We start from the raw sequence: 22,785 nt of genomic DNA, 5'->3' as shown, positions 1-22,785 counted from the left end.
GGAGGGCGCTGTTGAGGAACTGCGCTTAGTCGCTTCATGCTTCAGCCACGAGGCACTAAAATTTCAAAACTTCTTTTCAGGCTACTACTAAACTACTTTTTTATAACACTGTTTCCACCAAGACGTACGTTTAGGAGGTGTAAAGTCCACTTTGATGACTCGATTCAAGTCCATTGGCTGTCTGTTACCCACGTGGTCAATGGCCAAAACCAAAAGCGAGTACGTCTTCCCAGAGGGGAGGGGTAGGAAGGTTGTGTCGTCTGTTATACCGGAGAGCAGTGGAAGTAGGGATTGTTCTTGAAGCGGATCTGAAAAAAAAGGAACGAGTTTGAGTTCTTGAAAACTCTGTTTATCTGGTGTTAAATGGATTGATATACGTAATGCTAAGTAAGGAGAATGTATATGTCGACATCACTACAATACTAAGCTGAAATTGTTGTCTTCTTTCTTTTAATTGCGTTTTCAATAAGGAAAAAAATAAAAATAAAATTTCCATATAAAACCAAGCATGTGTCGTCCAGTTTATTCGGAATCTGCCCAAACAACCAACCTAACAACTCCTCTTTGCAGACACCTCGTTATTACGAACAGTTGTTTGCTGATCTCGATGTGTTAAAAATTCACTCTTTTGAAAGTAACTTTCTCTATGTACGGATGCTTTTTATTTTCTCAAAAGTGTCCGTACGAGAATTAAAACTTACTTGACAATAGAAACGACAAAATGATAATCACTAGGTAACATGGGACATGTTGGGTTTTTTTCTGTTAGCACTCGGGAGCGACCTCGTTCCCAAGTCCATGAGAAAGAGGTTGGCTCTGGAGTCTAGGGTGATCGAGCAGTCCGGGTCCATGCTCTGGCCGAGGTCATTGTGTTGTGCTCTTAGTCAAGATACAGTGCGTCTTTCCTCTCGCAGGTGTATAAATGGGTACTGGTAGACTGTTATCAGGGGAAATCTCCCAAAATACTTCATCTGCGATGGAATAGAATCCCGTCCACTCCAGAATAATTAATCCATTCCCTGGCCTCTTTGCCCAAGGTATTTATGAATCAGTTACTTGTCAGACAATTCGAAAACTGGAAAATTTCCCTCAGCGATACGAAAACCAAGTTATGATGCGTAATGCATAAAGTAGCAAAAATTAGCAACAACCCACTTACCGTTACCCCCTGAGATTTGATACAATAAGTCCACGGACTGGACCCCAGACCCCTCATCTCTTGTCTCGATATCCACGGCCAATTTTCCAACCTTCATGATGTCATTAATGACAGAGATATTGGAGGAGGGGGTCGAACTGTCAATCTAGACGTAAGCATCATGGAAAACAAACAAGTGACATACTATAATAGAGAAAACTAAAATTCATTTCATGGTTATATATACGTGCACTCCACAGAGTACAAACAACGCGCGAAAGGGGTATCCGACGTGTAACGAATATTCAGCAGGATTTGTGCCCAAGGAAACCAGTTTAACAGGTTAGTTGCAGTCTTCTTTGTTTTGCTGAGCGCGCACAGCACAAGACAATGTTCAAAGTTTGTTTTTCAACGAATAAAATTATTGGATAATAAATGTTTAGACATTTTAGTATGTAGTATCGCATTACATTTTTACCCGTCATTTGTATTTTAACTCACGCAATATGACAAGAATACAACATCATAAGAATACTGCAAGACTCACAAAAATATCCAACAGTTAATAAGAATACTACGCACTATAATTTCTAGATTTCAAGTATATATAGAGAGAGTTTTTCGATCACTCTGTCCTGTCACTTTCAAGTCAACATATGAAAACACAATTATGAGAATTCCAACTGGCAAGCGGTTGATATATTTACATTAACGTAACCGAGCTGAACTCGGGACTTCGTCGTCGTTTTCGTGATACATATGAAGGCCTTTTCATTGCACAATGAAGGCCGATTCATTGCACAACGCGAACAAAGTAATTGAATACGCTAGTTGAAAGTCTCCGCCATCTTGAATGAGCGCTTATGTCACAAGGCGTCAGAAGCCGGGGATATTTATCTTCAAGCCAGGCTACAACCTAATGCTGTGTCCAATGATCAATGGAAAAAACGAAACTTACAGATAATCCATCACAATTAACCTTGTTATTACTTACTTGTTACCTTTTGCGCTTCATTCTTCCTGACTTAAATTTATAATCACAAATATCCCTTTTTGGCATCCCCGACTTCCCTTCTTAGCCCCCCAAGCTGCTTTCACCTCTATCTAACTCCTTACCGTGTTAAAGATTGGAGGAGTGTCGATCGGCTCGTTCTTGTCGAAATAGATGCTGGCCTTGGCATCAATCCTTGCTAAAGGTGGCAAGTTCTTCTTGAGGCGAATAGAGAAAGTCACGTATCCTTGCCCTGTCGTGCCGTTGTTTGGTGGAAGAAAGCCAGTTCGTGGATCATCAGGTGCCTCACCTGTCATTGGAAAATATTGGAGAGGTGTTACTTTCTCTGATATCATTTTGAAAAATATTTAATAATCAGCTAATTCTTAGCTATTAGTACAGCGGTTTTCACTTAAGTGTCGAAAGTAACTCGCATTTGCAATATTTTAGCTTTGCATTTAAAATTTCCTCGCCACTTTTTCATCCAATCGGAATTAAAACCAAAACCAATCGTGGATCGCTCGTACAAGTTTTCCCGCGCTTTGAATCACCTACATGTATTTGCCTGGAGTTTTGATTGCTTCGATGAATTGTCTGAGTGCATTTTGAGTAATTACTAATAGGGTCTCGATTTTACGATTCTGAATTGAAAACTACTCTATCAACTAGAGGTTAACCGCCGTCGCGAGTTAGCGAAGCTCAATTTTCGAGTATAAGTCCTTCGTCAGAGCAAAAAACATTAGCCGTTTTGTCAGAGCCGGCTTTTGATCTGACGAGGGCTGACGTTCGAAAAGCTAGCTTCACCAGCTCATTCACCTTTATCATTAACTTCAAGTTAATAAATAGCTAACTATTTCAATTCCCCGCCGAAGCAGCCCAATAGTTTTTTTAGAAGCTAATAACTTTGGACGCGACAAAGTTCTTGGTTGTAGCTATAACATCACACCTGTCTGAGGATCAAGGCTCTGAAATTCCCAGCGAGCTTCACGGGTCATGATGTCTATCCCGGCAATGACTCGTAGGTAAATGTTCTTCTCCGACACAAGGTCGATTGTTTCCTAACAAATAAACAAAACAAATTAACAAGAAATATCCATGGTGAACAATATGTAACGGAAAATGAAACTATGTTACACTCGGAGAGTGTGACGACAGATCTCTCTTTGAGGCGTATCGTATTCGATCTTGTCTAGCAATGTTCTAACCTGACTCGTAAAAATAAACCACTACAATAAATGTTAATAGCCTAACGTGATGTGGCAGTTTTAGATTCACTCTCGAGAGTGCGTATAAGTCCTGGACCAATTTGCTTTGTTTTCGAAGGCGTTTTTTGATTGGTTAAAAGAAAACTCACGCCATCGACTTAACCAATCGGATTCAAAACCAAAACCAGTCTCGGCTTAAACGTCTTAGTTATCATACATTTTGAAGGATTTGATTCGAGTTTACAATTGTTTACATTGCTTTCAGTTTACTTGTCATGATTATACATTGTAATCGCGTTAGGTATTTCTCATCTCCAACGAACGAGTTCTGCTCTACTTCAATAAAGATTGTATACAGGGCCTCACCAGTATAATTGGTAATCTAACTTTATTGCTTATGGAGCTGTAGCCCCTCAGGGGGGGACGCCCATGTAAAAAGGACGGGGGTGCTCGTCATACCTTTCATGGGCTAAAAAGGCGGTTTTGGTACATTGTACATCTTAGGGCGTTTCAGGCCCAAAAGGTCCACAGCGGGAGCTTTTGCGTTGAAAAAATATGACAGGAGATAAATTGTTGTTTAAGAATTGGAACCTGTAAGGGGTGAAAAAATTTCAAGAAACGCTCACAAAAACCTCTTGGTGGCTCTTTTCAAACTTCTCCAAGATGAACCCCGTCCTTTTAATATCGGAGTCCCCTCCGGGGGGGAGGGGGGCGTAGCTTCAATCTACAAGTTTCCTTACCTGAAGAAAAGCCCTTGAATTCGGCAGCTTTTTAATTAAGTTTCCAAATCCAAAACCCGTAATCCTAAACGTGCGGATGTCCAAGTCTTGGTCCAGTGTATGTAGAATGATCACGTGCTGTGCAGGAGCGGTGGCATTAGGATCGTTCTCAAACCTGATCTTGTAGTTCAGCGGTGTCCTCAACGAAATAAAGCGCGCGTCTCCGTATCCTGGAGGACCAATCATGTCGTTCTATACGAGGGGTAAGACAATGAAAGTCAAACTACCCAACACAGGTGAATATAGGCGTACTTTCCGTACATTTGTCCTTTAAAAATTTAAAGATTAAATATTCTATGAATGTTGAACACTATAGAATTTGTAACTGAGTTATTCTACATTGCATTCCGATGAAAAGAAAATACATTAACTATCAACAAGGGAATACTATCTTGATGTACTACCAAATTCTCATAACAAGCATCGCAAGAATTGTGTAACAGTCGGTAAGCAGAATTAACATTTTGATCAGCATCTCACCGGATCCAAGGAGCGCACCCACTCGATGGTGATATTGATGAGATCCTCTGCCTTTTTCGTTGCATCTGGCAAAAAAGTGTTTTTAATGGTCTTGTCATTAAAATCGGAAATAGCCTGCCCACATCCTCCTGAAAATGACAGAAAATAAATCTTTTTTATTAATATTAGGACTTGAGGTCACGCTGAAGAGAAACAAGTATTAACGTGTACCTTCATCGTAGCAATAGAAAAATGTTTAAACTTGAAACCTGACGAATTCTTCTCGTGACTTCTGTTTAAACCAACAACCAAGAGACGTGATCAGATCGCGTTACCAGTCTAAGTACAAGTTGATGTTTTCGGGAGGGCGTGTGCAGTGTTAGTCAATTAATAACAATAACAATAATAATAATAACAATGATAACGATATAACGATAACGATAATGATAATGGTAGTGATAAAAATATTTTTTTTAGGTAGGTCATCACATGATGCGTCGCAATACAATGGAAAACAAGTTACGATTGGAAAGAGAATTGACTGGAAACAGTGTATTGAAAGGCCATAGGAACATCGACAATTACTTTTAAATCAATCAATCATTTTATTTCTTAATCAGTTATTTCTTGATCATTTTATTTCTTAAAGCATAATAAAAGCTTTGAGACAAACACAAAAAGGATCATCAAGAATGAAAGCTAGCAAAAGAATAAACTTTCCCTCGTCTGAATGTTTGGTCTAAGTAGTGAAAATAAAGCGCATAGTTACCTGATTTACTTGAAGAACCACCGAGCGGAGGAAGGGCTGAGGAAATTGCACCGTTGACACCATCTTCCAATGCCTTTCGCCAACTAACCCGACCATTATCAATCTTTTGCTGAATCAAAGACCCTCCGAAGCTAGTGGCAAATCCGACGGCCACTTCTGCAAGTACAAACATTAAAATATACAGGTTATAGTACGACAAAACAAGAATCATCCATACTGACTGACAGACTGACCCACCGACTGATCGACTGCCTGTCTACCTGCCTGCATGACTGCCTGACTGACTGACCGACTGACCGACTGACTGTCTGACTTACTGGCTGGCTGGCTGACTGACTGACTGACTGACTGACTGACTGACTGACTGACTGACTGACTATTAACTCCTCAAATTGAATTGAATTTTCCCGGTGCTTAAAGTTGGGCGGATAATTCAGTCATTTTCAGTATTGGGTTGAGTGTATGGGCATGGTCATTTTGATTATGAGACTGTATCTGCGATTGAATACTGAGTTATGAAGTCCTCGTGACTACTAATAAAGCTGAAAGCTCCCTGATACTTACTAGCAGATTTGAAAAATCCCGAGACAGCACCTGTTACTGCACTTGATATAAGTCCTGCAGAAAGTAAACAATACAACAGTTTTGTTTTGCTAAAATTAACGTGCAGACCTTCGTACAGTTGTTCGTTTAATGCAGTCGACATGAGGAAAAAAGAGAGCTTCGACTTTCAATACATTTATCTCTTCTAAAGTCAAAACCTGTGACATGTTTTCCGCCTGTTGTTTCAAGCCGTCGAAAACTACAGCACTGAAAACTGTTGCCGGTGAAAATTTAATAATACTTTTCGGTGACATCGGATATTTCCAACCAATCACAATACACCAAATAAAATTTCAGAACTAAACGAACTACACTCGTGTGGAATATCTTCAGGTCGAGGTCAGTCTGTTTGACAGAAATAAGGATATTGCAGGAAATTTCCTTTTTCAGAACATTTTTTTGAACCCATTTTCGTGACCACATAATGTTTCAACTTCACTGAATTTATATTCGTCTTGTTTTCGCATAAACTCTTTTCCAGCGGCGTAAAAAGGGTAACTAACCGTCTTCGTTGGTGCAGATTGCCATTAACACGTTAACCCTACCCTAATTTTCCACAAGCTAAGCAGAAACCTTGTCTACTGTCCTGATTTACTGCGAGACTGATCAAGTCATTGAACTGATGCGGCCGGATTTATGGCCAAATGCGAGCGCCGCAAATTCCTCGTCGGCGGTGTATCAGGCTTGTATGGTTTCGACTCGAGTATTGAGGCTCGACGGTTTCACGTTGTAATACTTACCATAGCTCATCTGAAAATGCTTGATATGCAGCCGACAACCCGCAGATAATTCTGAGTTTCATGTCATGTGTAGGGGTAAGAGAGGATAAAGGGTGAGAGTTATTCCCCTTTATTAACCTTATTCTCAACGGAATCCCTCCCAAGCTATTTTTAGGTATAGTATCTAGTCTTTCTACGGATTATTTCACTATGCGCGTTGTATAGATATTTTCGTAAAGGATGAAAATGTATCCAAAGCCACTTGGTTTGTCCAGATGAATAAAATTCGCATCACAAGATTGGCTATTTCTGGACCCTCCTGAGATGTCTGAAGTCAAGAGTGATTTAAAAATAACTTAAGGGATTACCTTAGATGAACTATTTTAGCCTTCATCCTCTCCTGGTAGAGGTTGAATGGCCAGGGCCCAGGATTACACTTTTAACCACCAACCACAGGCAAACACTGGACAACAAAAATGCGGTGGTCACGAGAAACGTCTTTCTCTTTGCTGGGCTCCAGACGTTTCCTATGCTGCTTGTTGGGAAAAATAAACTCTTTTTCCCCATTGTTAACAGTTGCTTTTTTCAAAACCTACACAGCTTTTCTTTTTTTATTATTATTTCATTTCAATAGTGTAATGTTAACTATCTTTTTTTTTCCTTATTAAAACACAGACCAAAAAATTATTTATAAGCACCCTACTACACAGATGAAAGAAGAGTGAAGAATTTATGGATTATATGTTTAACTTACATACCTCCAAAGGTAATTTTTTGATTAGCTATTCTCTGACTTGCGATGTAAGCGGCGACATTGGTGCCTGCGCCAAGGACAGCTCCCAGAGGACCCCCAGCAACGTTAACAAAGGAAACACAACGCCCTCGGGGGTCCTCGAGCATCACGGGATTGTTGGCTGCGTATGAGTAAAGATTGATGCTTTTCCCTGAAAAGCCTGACAACAAAGAGGAAAATGAGTAATGACTGTCATGTCATAAGCAAGGCCGCTGTTTTCTTTTTTCTGTTTTCTATCAGTATTGAAAATCGTCGTTACATGACTGTTCACTGAACGTAAAAAAACTGAATTTAAGCATTGTTTTGAAAATCAGAGGGCTTATAATACTTTTTGAACGCGCTTTTACCGAGAGGGTCAAAGCTAAGAAATCTTCCAAGCTGTGCATCATAGTGTCTGGATCTCATCCAGTAAATATCCCTCAGTTCACGGTCTGCAGTCACTCCCCATTGACCAATAAACGTGAAATCCTGTGGCAACGCTTCGTCAAATTCCAGCATTCTGCCAAAGGGATCATAACTGTAGCGATTGACACGATCACCACTGGGACCCAGTACTCCTACGACAGATCTGGCCGGGAGAGAAAAACCATAGGTTAAAAAACTGGATATTTGACGTGGTCATTTGCTATTAATATTTGAACCTTCTTTCAAAATGACAAACGAACATTAAACTGTTAACATCAATTCAAATGTCACTGCGTTATATGTAATTTTTTGGAGATTACACGAAACCTAAATATGATGGAAAAAAATGTTGGAAAAAAAATATCAAAGAGACAGAAAGCAGAAGTTCAGGCAGGGGACTCGGTTGGTCAGGACTGATTAAGACAGATCATTTGCGGGCCTGCACAAAACCGCCCGCTAGAGCAAGTCTATAGCAAGTTCCTAGCCATGCCTCAGTGTTGAAACAGAATATATTAGTCGGAACATACTCTTTAAGCCTTGTAGAAGAGATATTTATCACTAAGTCGTACGAGTCAGCTATATTTAACTTACCCCAGACCGTCAAACTCGTAATAAAACAAATTTCCATTCCTGTCAACCAACGCAACTAAACCAAGTTCTTCACAGTGGACAAAGTATGTTACATTTCCACCAGAGATCTACCGGAGGAAAATTTTTTTTTTTGTTAATTAATTTTCAAACACAATATACATAGGAAAAAACTAAACAAAATAAAAAGAGAAAAATGGTAATATTTCAGCCCAATACTTACAGTACAATATGATAGTTAAGCCTACTTACATCGGAGGAACAAATACTGACTGAATTGAACAAGAGCCGAATTCTCAGAACAAACACTCAAAATCAAACACTAAAGGTCTGTTCACACTAAGGGACAGGTAGTAAGGACAAAATTATGTACTGTTCACACAAGACTACCTAGAATGCAACAGAGACACATTGTGGCGACAGGTCCACGTGTATACTAATCTTCAACTAGCACAACGCTAGGTGCTGCTGCAACATGTCCCCTCGTGTGTGAAGAGTGCACGATTTTGTCCTTGCTACAAGTCGCAACGACATGCCCCTTTGTGCTAACATGCCCCTTTGTCGCTGAGATCCGAGTGGTTTAAGTCATTTTTTATCACGTGAGGTTATTTTGTTGTCATGTTTAACAGTGAACCACTGAAAATGTTTTACCTGACCAACAACATCAGCTCCTGGATTCCCAAATGGATCGATGATGTACTGGACTTCTGACTGACCGCATGTCTTCTTGTACAAGTTTCCCAAACCATCGTAAACAAAGTTACATCTGTAAGAGAAAATCCCATTTTATTGCCAGGTAGTATAAATTTATCAAGGCGCTTAGTTCGTAACTATCTCGTGTACTATACAAACTATATATCGTGTGCTACACGTGTTCATATACCTCACAGCACGTTGTGGAAATTTTAGTATTGCTACTTCGGCCACCTGAATGGGGTGCTTTTCATCGTTGGTAACGCCCTGCCTAAGCATTTTGTCACGCAGTGCCAATATATATTTCTGGGTAGAGAGAGGCACTGTGAGAGTGAAGTGACTTCCCAACTCCGCCCAGGGTCGAACCCAGACCTTTCGACGAAATAACCATTAGGTTAACGTGTCTTTCTATGATAGAGCGGTTTTCAGTTGAGTGTCGTAAAACCAAACTAAGTAATCACTCTAGCTAATCACAAAGGACACAGATAATCCAATGAATCAATCAATACTCGAAGTAAATACATGTAATTGACGCGGAGCGCGGGAAAACGCGTGCGAGCGAATCACGATTGGTTTTGGTTTTAACTCTGATTGGATGAAATAGTGGTGCGAGATTTTGGGGCAATCATGTAGCGTAGTAATGCAAAACCAATTACTTTTCAACACTCAAGTGAAAATTGCTCTACTTCTTAGCAAGTGAAAACAAGTAAAAATGGGTGATATAAAGTCTACATTAGGTTACTAGCCAAAAAATTGGCAGCAAGAGCTTCATATATCAAATACTGTAATTCCTTCTCTACGGATGTTCAGTGAAGGAAATATTTACTTTGATGTCTTTTGCATACCGCCAGATCTTCACCAACTGGTATGTCTCTCAAAAACAAATAAAAAAGCAAGAACATCTCCAACATAAAGGGATTAATCAAATGTAACACGGATTGATTCAACCATTGCGTCTCGTCAAGACAGTTTTGTTTTTTACCTTTTGTTCGGAGTTTCAGCCTGCAGCAAGAAATCCTCGGCACTAAACTTGAATTTGACGCTATCGTTCCGTACTTCCCTGTTCGTCTTCTCTTCCATATTGCCATTCATGTCATATTTGATATCATAATTTCCTGCCGAGCTGTACTGGTTAACTTCGTTTGTAGCGTACAAGGTCTTGTTGCCAGGCTCTTGTGATACGAATAATCTGTTTTTTCTCTTGTCGTAAGTGTAACGAACAATCTTTCCCTGCGGATCTGTCGATCCTATGAGCTGCGAAGCAGCATCATACTTATAATACCAGCTCCCTGAGGTCGTATTTAATTGAATGATACGTCCTTTTCTATCATAGTTGTATTCAAAATAGGAAGAAATGCTTCCATTTGGAAAATAATTTACCATTCGCGACAGTTTGAAATTAGTTCGATCTAAAACGTACTCAGAATATGCTCCATTCCCAAGGACCCGTTTAGATAACATTCCCCGTGAGTTGTACTCTAACTTCAATAGGACATCAACTCTACCGCTGGGGTGTAATCGCACGACTTCCGATAACCGGTAAAACCGGTCATATGTGTATACCAAGCTCAACCCGGCGACATTCAGAGCCACACGACGTTGGAAATCATTGAATTTGTAAGTGAGCCGCTGACCATTTGGATAAGTGACAGCAGAAGGTCTTTTTTCTCTGTCGAAAACAATGTTTATTGCTCCGATTTCGTTTGTCGCTTGAATGATGTTTCCGTTGTCATCACGAAGGAAATACGAAGAGCCAAGACCATCGACATCCTTTTTGACCTAGGAAACAGCATGAAGATAAGTTTATCATCAGTACGAAGAAGTGCTTATCATGAGCGAAGCATAAGTGAGTATAATTTATGTCTAGTGCCCGGGGGGAGACTGCCATAGGAAAAGGCTGGGGATACTCGAGGGAAAATTTGAATTAAACTCCTAACAGAGACCAAACTGGGTGTGGCTTAAGCTTTATTTGACCCCTAAAAAATACCACCTACAATGGAATAGGCTTGATTACCAGTCGCTGTTCAGGAAAGGAGCCTGCGCTAGCAGACCAGACTCAAGAGAGAGGCATAAATAAACCCTAAAAACAGAAATAGGACCGTTCTTTTGTTTTTATTTCTTCGAGCGCCAGTGTTAAAAAGCAAGAGAACGGCACAACGAAGTGGACTTCAAGGGCTTTAATACTACCGAACGACAAGATGGCCGCCGATAACAAAACACGAAGCAGATAGGTGCGCGCGCATACACATAATACAAAACCGCAGGCACTGCCTGCTGGCGGAGTGCATCCTAAAAGATAATTTGACAGCTCTCAGCGATAATACAGTAATCCCATCTGTCCATCTTCCACTAACAATACTTAAAAACAACAAACTTTTCCTGATAAATGTGTACACTGCTACCCAAATGCACACACCGTCGCCTACGAAGCCAAAATTTCTTGTTAATTGTTCCCCGAGAAAAAGTAATAAGGACTGACTAACCGACTTCCACAATTGATCAGTCTTTACTTTCCTTTGGTCCCTTAAGCTCGTTTATTGCTACCTCTTTTGTGATTTCTTTCTTGTAAAACTGTTATTTTCAGGTTGGGTTTAATCCCGGGGGCTTCTACCAGAAAAATCGGGTGGGTGTGTGAGGTCCGCTTCCTGAAATCCTTACCCCAATTATGACAAAAATCTGTGATTTTTCCTACCCTATTTATGACCTGATCAGAAATTTGACACCCTATTTATGACTAAAATGGCCAAATTCGATACCCTATTTATGACCAAAACGGCTATAAAATCATACCCTTTGGGGCTGCACATACCTACATAGCCCATATAAGGGAGTAACCGGGGGAAGGGGGTTAATAAGATCTCTCTTACTAATAACCATAACGCAAACTTACAATCCTGTCTTTTTCATCATACTCGAACTTGACTTCCTTGCCAGCTCTACCAGTAAACTTTACCAGCCTGCCGAAGCCATCATAATCAGTGAGTTCGGCCTCGCCATCAGGGTATTTGAACTTGACCATTTTGTCTTTGTCATCGTAAATGTTCTGATAAACAAGGCCATCAGGATCGGTGGTGTTTAGAATGTCAAAATTCTCCCGTAGTAGGAAATCTGTTTTATGATCGTTTGCGTCCACCACAGACATGGTATTCGTCTTTTCATTGAACAGTCTTTTCATTACAACCTGAAAAGTTGAATATGACAAATAACAGCTTGACAAAAGGGCTCTGAGAACGTCTATAGCAACAAAATAGTAGTACAGAAAGTTTCTTTTATGAAAGGAACATGCACAAATAGCATTTATATATTACTGAATTGTATGATCAAAATTTCGTTTCTTCGTTTTTTTTTCTTAATTTTAAACTTAATTTTCATCACCGCTTTATCCATGGAATTCCTGTAATTCTTTTTATCTAACTTATGTTATAATTGTAAGTCTGTATATATTTATTGTTTTGTTTTGGTAATAGCAGGTCCACATCAGCTATTCCAGATACCTTAAGTTTTAACCAGCGGTATCAAATAACGTGTATGTACAAACTTCTTAGGAGTGTAAAATTGACAAATTAACCCTAACTCAAGCATCTTAAGGCATGGCTTGCTCCTTGGTCCCCCAACGAAGTTTAAACCATTTTCCTATAGAAAAAACGTTATTTTTTTCCCCAGGAAGACCAAAAGTACATATCAAAGGGAATTTAGCATCCTTAAATTGCTTGAAATCATTTTTTGGTGGTCTCGTGTCTAATGACGTCATAATCTTGACAATAATAAAACCTCAAATTGGGTGAGAATGAATAACTAAAGGGAAATATAATATATCAGTTATTCTTTGCCTTTTTTCAAGAAAACTATCCGTGGTCAAATTTGTTATTTACTTGACAAGATTTTAAGGGACAAAATAAGTCACGTGACTTGTTTTACTATTTATCTCTTAAACGATACATCACTGTCGACCCTTCCTGCCAGAACCATGCAAGGGACAACAAGAAAATTACCATAATGATTACAATTTATACTCTGTTATACGACATCTCGCCACCCCATTTTCAATTTTCTTTTAATTCAATCAAGCATCGATAACGGGTCACGTGACCTAACTAATCAATACTTAAAACCAGAATTGAGTTTAGGTGGTTAGCTTTTATATTGCTGTCAAGTTTGAAGGTGTTTTGGTAAATCGCTCAATAGTTACGGCTGTTTTCAGATCTTATACAAATTAGCCTTAACAGGCTTGAGAAGGCGTGAAATAAGCTTGTCTAACATTATGTAATAAAATCACAGTCAATCTGAAATCTCAATACCTGTTCTCCTTGCTTTGTGATTCGCACAACCTGGTCATCATTTTTAACACTGTCAAATAGTACACCGCTAAAACCTCCGCCTGCTATGTCCATCATTCTGGCGTCTTCATTAAACACCAGCACGGCCGAGTCGCCTTGTGGGAGTCTGGACATAGTAACCTTACCATTCCAGTCGTAAGAGAAATACATTCCTTGAACAAACTTGTTTTCCCGGTTATAACCTGTTATATTACTCAGGAGTCCATACTGGTTCCAGGAATACTTGACGGTAGTCGAAGTAGGGTAAGTAATACTTGTCAGGTCACCGTTAAAGTTGTAGGTATACCGTGTAGTTTGTTTGCCTAAGGTCACGGACAGCAATGCTGCTGTGTTCCAATCATAAGTGTAGAAACTGCAGAATAGAACAGAGATCAATAAAACCGTTAATTCTCCCCCCAGGAAGAGAATTGTTAAGAAACAGGCTTTGTGCAGACAGTAGCCTGTCAACAGGCCCCGGCTGGAAGGGCCGAAAGGGACTGGCTGAGAGTGAAGTGGCCAAGGGAAAATGGGGTGAGGGTAAGGGCGCCCTCTCGTCCTCTCTCTCCTCTCCTATCTGTCTTATTTCTTCCGGCTTTCTCTTCGCCCCATCCTCTCCTAGAAAACCTGTTCACAAGCTATGCAAACTGATGTCCAATTTCCCGGAATTTTGTACGGTATGAGGACCTCGTAAGATAGGAGGATACTGTCTCTACAGACCCGAAACCTAAAAAAGACATGACTGTAGAAAGTGACTTTGGAAATATTAGAATAAGAACAATTACAAGAACATTTCAAGCGAGGAAAAAAACAAACTCACCATCTTTGTTCGTTACCGGATCCATCATCTAATCGAGCCTCGCGAAGGAGTCCTTTGTCGTTGTATTTCACAGTTATTTTTCCTCCTGACGAATGCTTGAAAGTCGAAGATCTGTTCTGCACATACGCAATGGTGATCGTCTCGTTACCTCTTTGGATCTTTTTTAGATGTTTCATGACGGAATCAAATATAAACACAGTAGAGACGCTAGAGTCGGCGAAATGGAGTTCTGGAAACCAATTGGAAGGAACGGCATTTTAGTGTGACATTTGTGAATTCAAAGAGCCTTTTGTCATAATTTGAGTTTTAAAAACGAACAACAGTCAATGAACAAGCGTGTCGCACCTGTGTCATTAACAGTGACTTTCTTTCCATCCAGTGACATATACAGCCCAGTTGCACCAGCCTCAAATACTAGCTCCTCGCGTAAACGAACAATTTTAATTCTTTCTGGTGTAATCAGCGTTACTTTAGCTTCCCTGGTTTTAGTGAGTGGATAAAAGAAATCACAATCAGGATAAAGATGACCATGAACAGTATTAAGAAACGAATATGCTCCTGATTATTGTTATTCGTCGTGAAAAAATAAAATAAAATAACATTTAAATCTCCAAGTTGGTTCTTGGTATTATATATTATGTATTGAGCATGAATCTACCTTCTCAAATTCGCTCAGTACCATGTTGGAATATGTATTCCACATCTTTATAGATTCTGAAACCGAAGTCTTATGTTTCAAGAGATAAGTTGAGCTGCTGGAGCTTAAGACTTCATTGCGAAATCACCTTTGGAAATATAATCAAAAGCCTCCTGTAGAGCAACTCGTGAGTAGATTTCCTTCGTCAGTTTTCTGAGATACTCTAACAGCCGGCGGCAAATTGTTGCAGCCTTTTCACCACGCATGCGCTTATTTCGAGTTGAATAGTAATTTCACAATATATTGATGTGAAAATTAGAAAACACAGATTGTGAAATGGGCGTGTAAAAAACGTTAAATTGATTAAACGTTTAAATTTATTAGGGTTAAATTTACTCCTATACAAGATAGGTGAATTGCTGCCCTTGGGGCGAAGTAATTTTTACATCAGTGTAAGTTTTGTTGACTTCCTTTCAGTAAGCTTTGTCAAAACTGACTGTTCTTTAAAAAAGAAAATCGGTGTTGATTGATTCGATTTGTTTCGATGACTTAAAGTTATTTTGCAGTTTTCTTACCACCATGATGCCATCCAGCCAATTCCAAAAACGCCCTTGTCCCTTCGTTTGGAAAGAAGAGCGCTGTACGTTCTTTGTAAGACCAAAGGCAATGTACCATCTAATGTGGATTGGTCGTTTAAGTCATCTTGCGCTAATAGTGGGTCACCTTAAACGTAAAACATCAGTTTAGAGTAAAATACATACATCCATTGCAAATAACAGGGCAAGCACCTCAAAAGAGAAGCCAAATATACAGTACCGGCCAAATGCAAACTGACAGTCTGGACTCGATCCTCGATCCACGATCCTCGATCCTCGATACACGATCCACGATCCTCGATCCTCGATCCTCGATCCTCAATGCGCGATCCTCCGTCGCTTCTCGATCCTCGATGCTTTCAAGAATCTAGGCTCTAGTTTCGACTGTTTCGAGCTGCGCGTTTCGCGTTTTGAGTTTCGAGTTTCGAGACATTCGAGCAATTTTTTTTTCGAGGAAACGGTTAGTTTCTCGCATACAGAACAATAGCAACGAACAATAAATAAGTAGATAAGTTCTTTGTTTCTTTGTCTTCTTGATTCGCGACTCGAACGACTCCACTCAGTCGAAGCTCGACACTCGAAGTTTTCGAGTTACGAGAATCTAGGATCGTGTCGAGTCGGTCTAGTTCCGAGTAACTGTCAACTTACATTTCACTGGTACTATACTAAAATGTTTTGATATAGCGTCCCCTCGTTAAAAGCGTTAAGCGTGCAAAAATGGAATATAAAATACATGAGTGGTTCTGAACGTAAACTTGACGTTAATGAGCGAAAGTGCTGCTTTGGGGAGCAGGAATGGCGTAGTGGTGAGAGCGCTCGCCTTCCACCAATGTGGCCCGGGTTTGATTCCGGCCCGGTGCCACATGTGGGTTGAGTTTGTTGTTGGTTATCGCCTTGCTCCCTGGGTTTTCCCCGGGTTCTACGGTTTTCCTCCCTACACAAAAACCAGCACTCCAAATTCCAATTCGACTGGGATAGACGGGTCGTGCAATTCATCTCCCTGAAAAATAAATTAAGAAAACTTCACAAACTTACAGTTAGTTTGAAAAGGTTATTTTGTTTCATTTCAAATACTATCGCTTTTGAAAACTCGTTTCCTTTGAAGCATATAAAATAACGGGAAACCTACCGCTCAGCTTGCCATTGGCCATATCAAGCTGGAACTGAACAAGATCGGTCAGCAAGTTGACTCTTCTTCCTGACATGCTCAGCAAGGTGCTGACCGCTGACATCCTGCGCTGGAACGATGACGCCGACTTACCAACAGACACCAGGAAGTTGTTCCATATTGGAGACCACAGCTCATCGCTCAGAAACTCCGGCTTCAAGTCTTTGCTGCTGTCTATATAAGCGTGCGGTTCATCGCCTCCAAACAACATCTGAACTCTGTATGTCGCTTGCGCTTCTTCGCTTCCACCTGACTCGGTATCAAATACTATTTCCCCGTAAGCCTTTGGAGGTAAAATACCACCTGGGCCTTGAAGCGGTTGAGCTAAAAACATAACAGCGGAAGACAATTGAGCCGCTTGTCTATCCTTTTGAACAGGGCGGAACTTTGTCTGTCCTCCACTGACCCTAAGTGATAACAAGGGACATAAAATATCAGTGTCGCCGACATTTTCATACGACAATGTTATCACCCCGGGCGAATCCACTAGCAACACTTCTGGAAAGTCAACGTGCGTTTCTAACCGTCCACGTTCACCGCGCGTTACCACCAAAGAACGTTCCAATAACGCCTCTTCTTTTGATTCTGCGTTGACAAGTTTCACGTGGAAAGTTGCACCAATGGTCAGATTTGTCGTAGCGAAAGTAGCGTACACTTCAGTAGAACTCAGTCGATAGACTTGTTCTGCTCTGATGAAATCTTCTTCAGCGGAAGCGTTCACAAGAAAAGCTTCTAGCTTTTGCCCAAACAAAGTTCCTTCAAAGCGCAGGGTGGCGTTTCCCAGTGGAGCTACTTGACTAGGAAACACACGACTGATTTCAAACTTTGCAATGCGCACACACAGCTGAGACGCTTTGTTAGTCTGGGCGGACGAAGGAGTATCGTATTTTCTCATCAGAACATAGTATTCCCCTGCAATCGTTTCAGGTATTACTACCTCTTGGTCAGCTGTAAAAGCAAACTTTGATCCGCCGTCATATTGGTAAGCGGTTGCCGGTTTGGAGTGCCTCACGAACAATTCATGGAATGCATCAGTAATGTTGCTATTTATGGTAACAATGAGCGTCTTTTCATCCGGGACGTTGTCAACAATGTATGACGAGTCTTCGCCCGGCTTTAAGGTAACGTTCGTACAGCCATCTAACGGAAGTCTTGGAAATGAAACGTTTAAGTTTTTCGGTCCGACAGCAATGTTGTTTTGGTGATTTTGGTCTAGAATGTTGCTTCGGGTTTTCACAAGACTGCGATACTCTCCTAAGCTTGTCAGCGGTAGTTCGCTTGTTATAGAGTAAGCAGTGTCTTTGTTAGCGCCTCCGTTGTAAGGATTCAGGATGACGTAAGAACACATCGGTTTCCCAATTCTCACGTCTTCTATCTGCCATAACTCGTCTTGTGACAAGTAAACGGTATCGCATTTATAACCCTCGGCCGGTTGGCTTCCATTGTTTCTGATCTTCCAGCTCACGGTGACATCTGAAAAAAAACTGTGTAAGGTAATGTCGAGGTTAGCCTCGCACGTAAGACGTTTCAGGTGGCTCGTCACGCACTCGGGAAAGATTGCGTGACGAGCCGGCCCAAAGAGCATCTGCGTGGAAGACTATAACGAGGAATATACCGACACGACAGTGTTTTTTATTATTGTTGTTTCTTCGAGTTCACTCTAAAAGATACTTTGACGGCTACAAATAGTGGCTTTCGAACTGAACACTCTATGTGAGATCAAAATCCTTGATTGACACTCCTAAGCGAGACGAGGAGCATCGCCGACCTTTTCACATAGGAGTCTCTCCCGGGACATTGTTAGCCTTAAATTACTCAAAAGCTTACCTTCACCATAATAGAACTGACCACTGGACGAGGAAACAGATAAAACAGCTAAGTCGCTACTGAATGTCTTGTTGATTTTTATTAGCAGGGAAGCCTCGTTGTTCTGTTCGTCACTTTCCCAGATAGTATTTTTACTGTCCACCAACAATAGCAGGTAATACTCCGAATCAAGAGTGTCAAACGGAATGAAAACCTCGGCGCTCAACGACAACGTTTTGTTGACGGAAAGATAAGTTGCTCTAACAGTGGCAAGTCGCAGGTCAAATGGATCAATCAGCAGGTCTTGACTGAGGTACAAGACATTGTACCACGCGCCCTGTGCAGAGAATTCTCCTGCGTTTGTTACGTTGAAAGTCACATTTAATGGCTGGCCACCACGGGTTTCCACCTTTGTGCTTCCCAGCGATCCTTGCAGATCTGGTAAGAGACCTTCGGTAATAATAATGCCGGTTGGTGCTGTCGGCGTCACTGTGGGTTGTGTGACGTTGGGTTGTGTGACATTAGGTTGCGTGACATTCGGTTGTGTGACATTAGGCTGTGTGACATTGTTACCCTCATCTATGTCTGGTGGTGTATAGGGACTGTGGATATCTGCAAAGCCGTAGATGAAAGCTGAATAATCAAACCAACGTGGAATGGAGACATTTGATCTTACTTCGTAAAACGATTGAGCTCCTAATGTGCCAATGTGAGGAAACTCTTTTAACTTTGTCCCTTGCTCCATGACCTCTGTTCTGTTTGCGCCCTTCCTTCTATAAACATAAAGCGCATCAGTCCACGAGGTTTTCTTCGTTGTTACAAACCCCACGTTCTGCACACGAAACGCGATAGGGAAAGGAGTTCCTGAAGTGATCTGAGACGGAAAACTTGAAATAATAGTCAAGATCAACCTAGCCGCAAGGGGAGGTGGAACAGAAAGAATTTGCCTTGCCACGCGGACGTTATTTAAAACGCCTGGAACTTCAGACAAGTTCTTATTTGCGTTTGTAACCGCATGCACGTAAAACTTTCCTCTGATGCTGTTATCAATCTGTAACGCCACGGATAGTCCATACTCTTGTTGCTCATCTAATTTAGCAGTCACGCGTTCAGATGCTAAAACGCGCGCATCTTTGCCATCGATGACGCCTCTTGACCGCGAGATAATCACTCTATCCAGCCAAGAGGCACTCTTACGCATCCAGCTGCCAGTGTTTGCTACAGACCAATACACTGTCAGAAAACGACGTTCTTCTTCAAAAACAAAAGACGTATCGACGACAGCTAAGTCTGGCAAGGGTGCAGGCAGAATTTTTACGCGCATCCATGCTAAGTTGTTTGTCTTTGCGTCCATTTCAACCAGAGAGCCGCCTTCGTTGACTTTTAAAACGAGGAAGTTTGTTCCAGTAATGTTTAACGGTAACTTGACAAGTGAAACGTGGTTGTACCTCCTTCCCGGACCTAGTGATTGTCTATCGAAAAAAACTTTAGTCAACTTGGTCGAGTTGTTTTCAATAGTTGGGGAACTTGATAGATGAACCGTGTCGTGCCAGGATTTGAGTAGAGTGCTTCCTGTCCCGTGATTTTCAACTGTCCAGTTCAACAACACTTGGGAATCGCTAATCAAGGGCTCTTTTGTAGACTCCAGAGTGAAGTTTATCACGACCAAATCCGGTTGAACTAGTGGGAGAGTCACATTTCCAGAAGCTCTGGTGTTGCTCTTTACGTTTTGCTCAGAGACTGTTCCATACACGTTTGTTATAACGTGAACGAACCGCTCCCCAAACACATCCCTGCTGACTCTGATCGGTCCAGTATCCATATTATACTCTTTCCCTGAAGCCAGGTTGACCCTGTGAGGGAAATCTCCCAACCACAGTGCATCCCTTTGTATAAAATTAACCTGCGATGAGAGATAAACTGTGTCATACCAAGGCGCTTCTATTGTATCTCCTGCTCCAACGTTCTCTACCGAAAAAGAGACCCTAACGTACGCCTGCACAGTGTCAGCGGTGGTAGAAACGTTGACATGCGTCACGGTGAGATCGGGCAGCCGTTGCGTGACATTTACCTGCACTGTTTTCTCGTTGTTATCATTAAAGATAAACTCAAACACGTCGTTGTAATAGTCTGTGTAAACAGTGATGTTGTATTGCCCAGTGGGCCAGCTAGCAGGTATCACGTGATACACGGTCCTTGTATACGTCGACGACGGAGGAAACAATCCGGAAAAACCGGGTCTGCCGAGAACTTCCGTGTTCATCGATTGAATGTGAGTAATGGTCTGGACAAAAAAAAAGATTTTAAAAAGTGAGACGTTAGTCGATAAATCTGATTAGTATAAATCTACTAGTGTTCTATCACGAATGCCGTCCTCTGATTGGCTAAACTACTCACTATCTATTCTGTTTTAGTATAAATCTACTAGCGTTCTATCACGAACGCCGTCCTCTGATTGGCCACGCTACTCACTATCTATTCTGTTATAGATAGTGAGTAGCCTAGAAGTGTGCGGTTGTTAACAAAATGGCATTTGCTAATTTGAGTTTTCGAAGTGTCTATGAAGAGGATTGAGACCAATTTTTGAACGACTAGTAGATTTATACTAAAACAATTAGATTTTGCTACGCGTGATAATTAACTCGGGTGAGCCCTCGTCAACTATCACGCGATAGAAATCTCGGACTCAAAGTCTAATTGTTAAATACTACTTGAAGGGTTTTTTGTTATAAGTAATTTTGACCAGTTTTTCGAGTCAAAGATTCCATCATATTCCTTACTCACCACGCGGTCTCTCCACCAATAATGAAACGGTTCTCCGAGTCCTGCGTTTGAGACAATAAACTGAACTTTCATTGTGTCTCCCGTGTAGTAACTCTTCCCAGTTGTGATTGAACTCACCACAAGATCCGGGGGAGGGCTTAACGAAATTTTCAACTCCTGTGAACAAAAAAAAAAAGAAAAACAGAAGATTCCTTGCCTTGCGTTTTCGAGTTCAGCTCTGATTTTAAAAAGGTGAGTCAGCACATAGTTGGTACAATAATCCTTTCTAATGAAGTGGCCGTTTACGTCAGGTTCAGCGAAGTAAGTAAATAAGTAAGTAAGTAAACAAGCAAACAAGCAAGTAAGCAAACAAGCAAGTAAGCAAGCAAGCAAGTAGGCAGCCAGGCAGCCAGACAGTCAGGCAGTCAGGCAGGCAGGCAGGCAGGCAGGCAGGCAGGCTGGGTTATCATATGTAAAGTGCGATTAACATTCGGTACGTAGCTGTTCGAGACAACTTGACTCCACTCCAAAAGACGACTCCACTCCAAAAGACCTCCTGCTAGTTTTTCACTTTGAGGGAGCATTTGTGTTAACACTAACTACATCCTCAGTTTATATTTAAAGGAACAGACAGCGGACTGCGCTAGACGGGGGAAAACTTCAAACGTTAATCAAATTACCTGGGCTTTGAGATTGTCGTCCTCGTCATTATGCTCGTAGACATCATTATAAATATCTGTCATTACCAAGATGGAGAAATTACCGAAGATTGCGTTAGGTAACGTGACGGGTTGCATTCGGGTGTAGCTTGCACCAACTGCCAGCAGGCCACGATGGTAAAACGTAGCGAGACGCCAGTCAGACCAGTCTAACCAGATGAAAACAAAATTTGTTAGTTTGTTCTAGATTTCGATCTCAAGTCTGGAAACGGGTCTTTTTCTAGAGTTGCAGATCAACGACATCAATAAAATGACAAAATAGCGATATTCGTAAACGGTTTTATCTGTAGTCATTGTAATTGTTGGTCTTACAGAGAGCTCTAGTAAGTTTGTTTCCAATAAAACTCCGGCTTACGCTTTCGTCTTTCCAACGCTTGTCAATCAAGTGGTATTGGGAACGGTGAATAATCCCGAGATTTGGAAATGTTTTTATTTCAATCGACAGTGTAGAAATGTAACAGGTGAGATCGTCAGCTTATGGTTGACGAGTTTAGTGATTATTTAGAAAAACGGTATACGAAATGTTTTATTAACTTGAATGTAGATCTGAAGACATGATTGATCATTGCACTGGGATGGTCAATCATGTCTTCATATCGTTCTCCGCAGTTCAAATATATAATGTTTCATATATTCACTTGTAATGTAGATATCGTCAGTTAGATACCAACCTCGCTTGTCATCCTTGGACAGGTACACTCTGTCGTACCACGAACCATGCGCAGTCACACCCATCCCATAGTTCTTTACGGTCCAGGCTATGTTGATCGATTTGCCTTTGGGAAAGCAAAATACGAGATAAATTTACACAGGAGCCCATT

The 22,785-nt window shown here is 41.1% G+C and overlaps 1 protein-coding gene across 3 annotated transcripts in view; it reads right to left on the bottom strand.

Annotated features, from left to right (window-relative positions):
- The window catches only part of LOC110052763 (uncharacterized), a 64,666-nt gene that overhangs the window by 7,891 nt on the left and 33,990 nt on the right, over positions 1-22,785 (bottom strand). For all 3 annotated transcript variants that reach the window (XM_089294873.1, XM_089294872.1, XM_089294874.1), the window contains exons 17-39: positions 22,636-22,740; positions 21,926-22,113; positions 21,267-21,422; positions 18,504-20,766; positions 16,638-18,149; positions 15,488-15,635; positions 14,621-14,754; positions 14,276-14,504; positions 13,441-13,831; positions 12,033-12,323; positions 10,125-10,921; positions 9,101-9,215; positions 8,453-8,559; positions 7,804-8,024; positions 7,422-7,616; positions 5,906-5,959; positions 5,342-5,497; positions 4,594-4,721; positions 4,075-4,305; positions 3,076-3,187; positions 2,255-2,439; positions 1,160-1,304; positions 129-308 (exon numbers count right to left, since the gene is read on the bottom strand). In XM_089294873.1, coding sequence (XP_089150999.1) covers positions 129-308; positions 1,160-1,304; positions 2,255-2,439; positions 3,076-3,187; positions 4,075-4,305; positions 4,594-4,721; positions 5,342-5,497; positions 5,906-5,959; positions 7,422-7,616; positions 7,804-8,024; positions 8,453-8,559; positions 9,101-9,215; positions 10,125-10,921; positions 12,033-12,323; positions 13,441-13,831; positions 14,276-14,504; positions 14,621-14,754; positions 15,488-15,635; positions 16,638-18,149; positions 18,504-20,766; positions 21,267-21,422; positions 21,926-22,113; positions 22,636-22,740 — 8,043 coding nt within the window. The remainder of the gene's footprint in view (positions 1-128; positions 309-1,159; positions 1,305-2,254; positions 2,440-3,075; positions 3,188-4,074; positions 4,306-4,593; positions 4,722-5,341; positions 5,498-5,905; positions 5,960-7,421; positions 7,617-7,803; positions 8,025-8,452; positions 8,560-9,100; positions 9,216-10,124; positions 10,922-12,032; positions 12,324-13,440; positions 13,832-14,275; positions 14,505-14,620; positions 14,755-15,487; positions 15,636-16,637; positions 18,150-18,503; positions 20,767-21,266; positions 21,423-21,925; positions 22,114-22,635; positions 22,741-22,785) is intronic.

This window comes from Orbicella faveolata, unplaced genomic scaffold, assembly GCF_042242905.1.
Source record: "Orbicella faveolata isolate gen_17 unplaced genomic scaffold, um_ofav_v1 contig_25, whole genome shotgun sequence".
In the NCBI taxonomy this organism is placed as follows: domain Eukaryota; kingdom Metazoa; phylum Cnidaria; class Anthozoa; order Scleractinia; family Merulinidae; genus Orbicella; species Orbicella faveolata.
The sequence above is the reverse complement of the archived record's forward strand: the minus strand, read 5'-3'. Positions and strand labels throughout refer to the sequence as shown.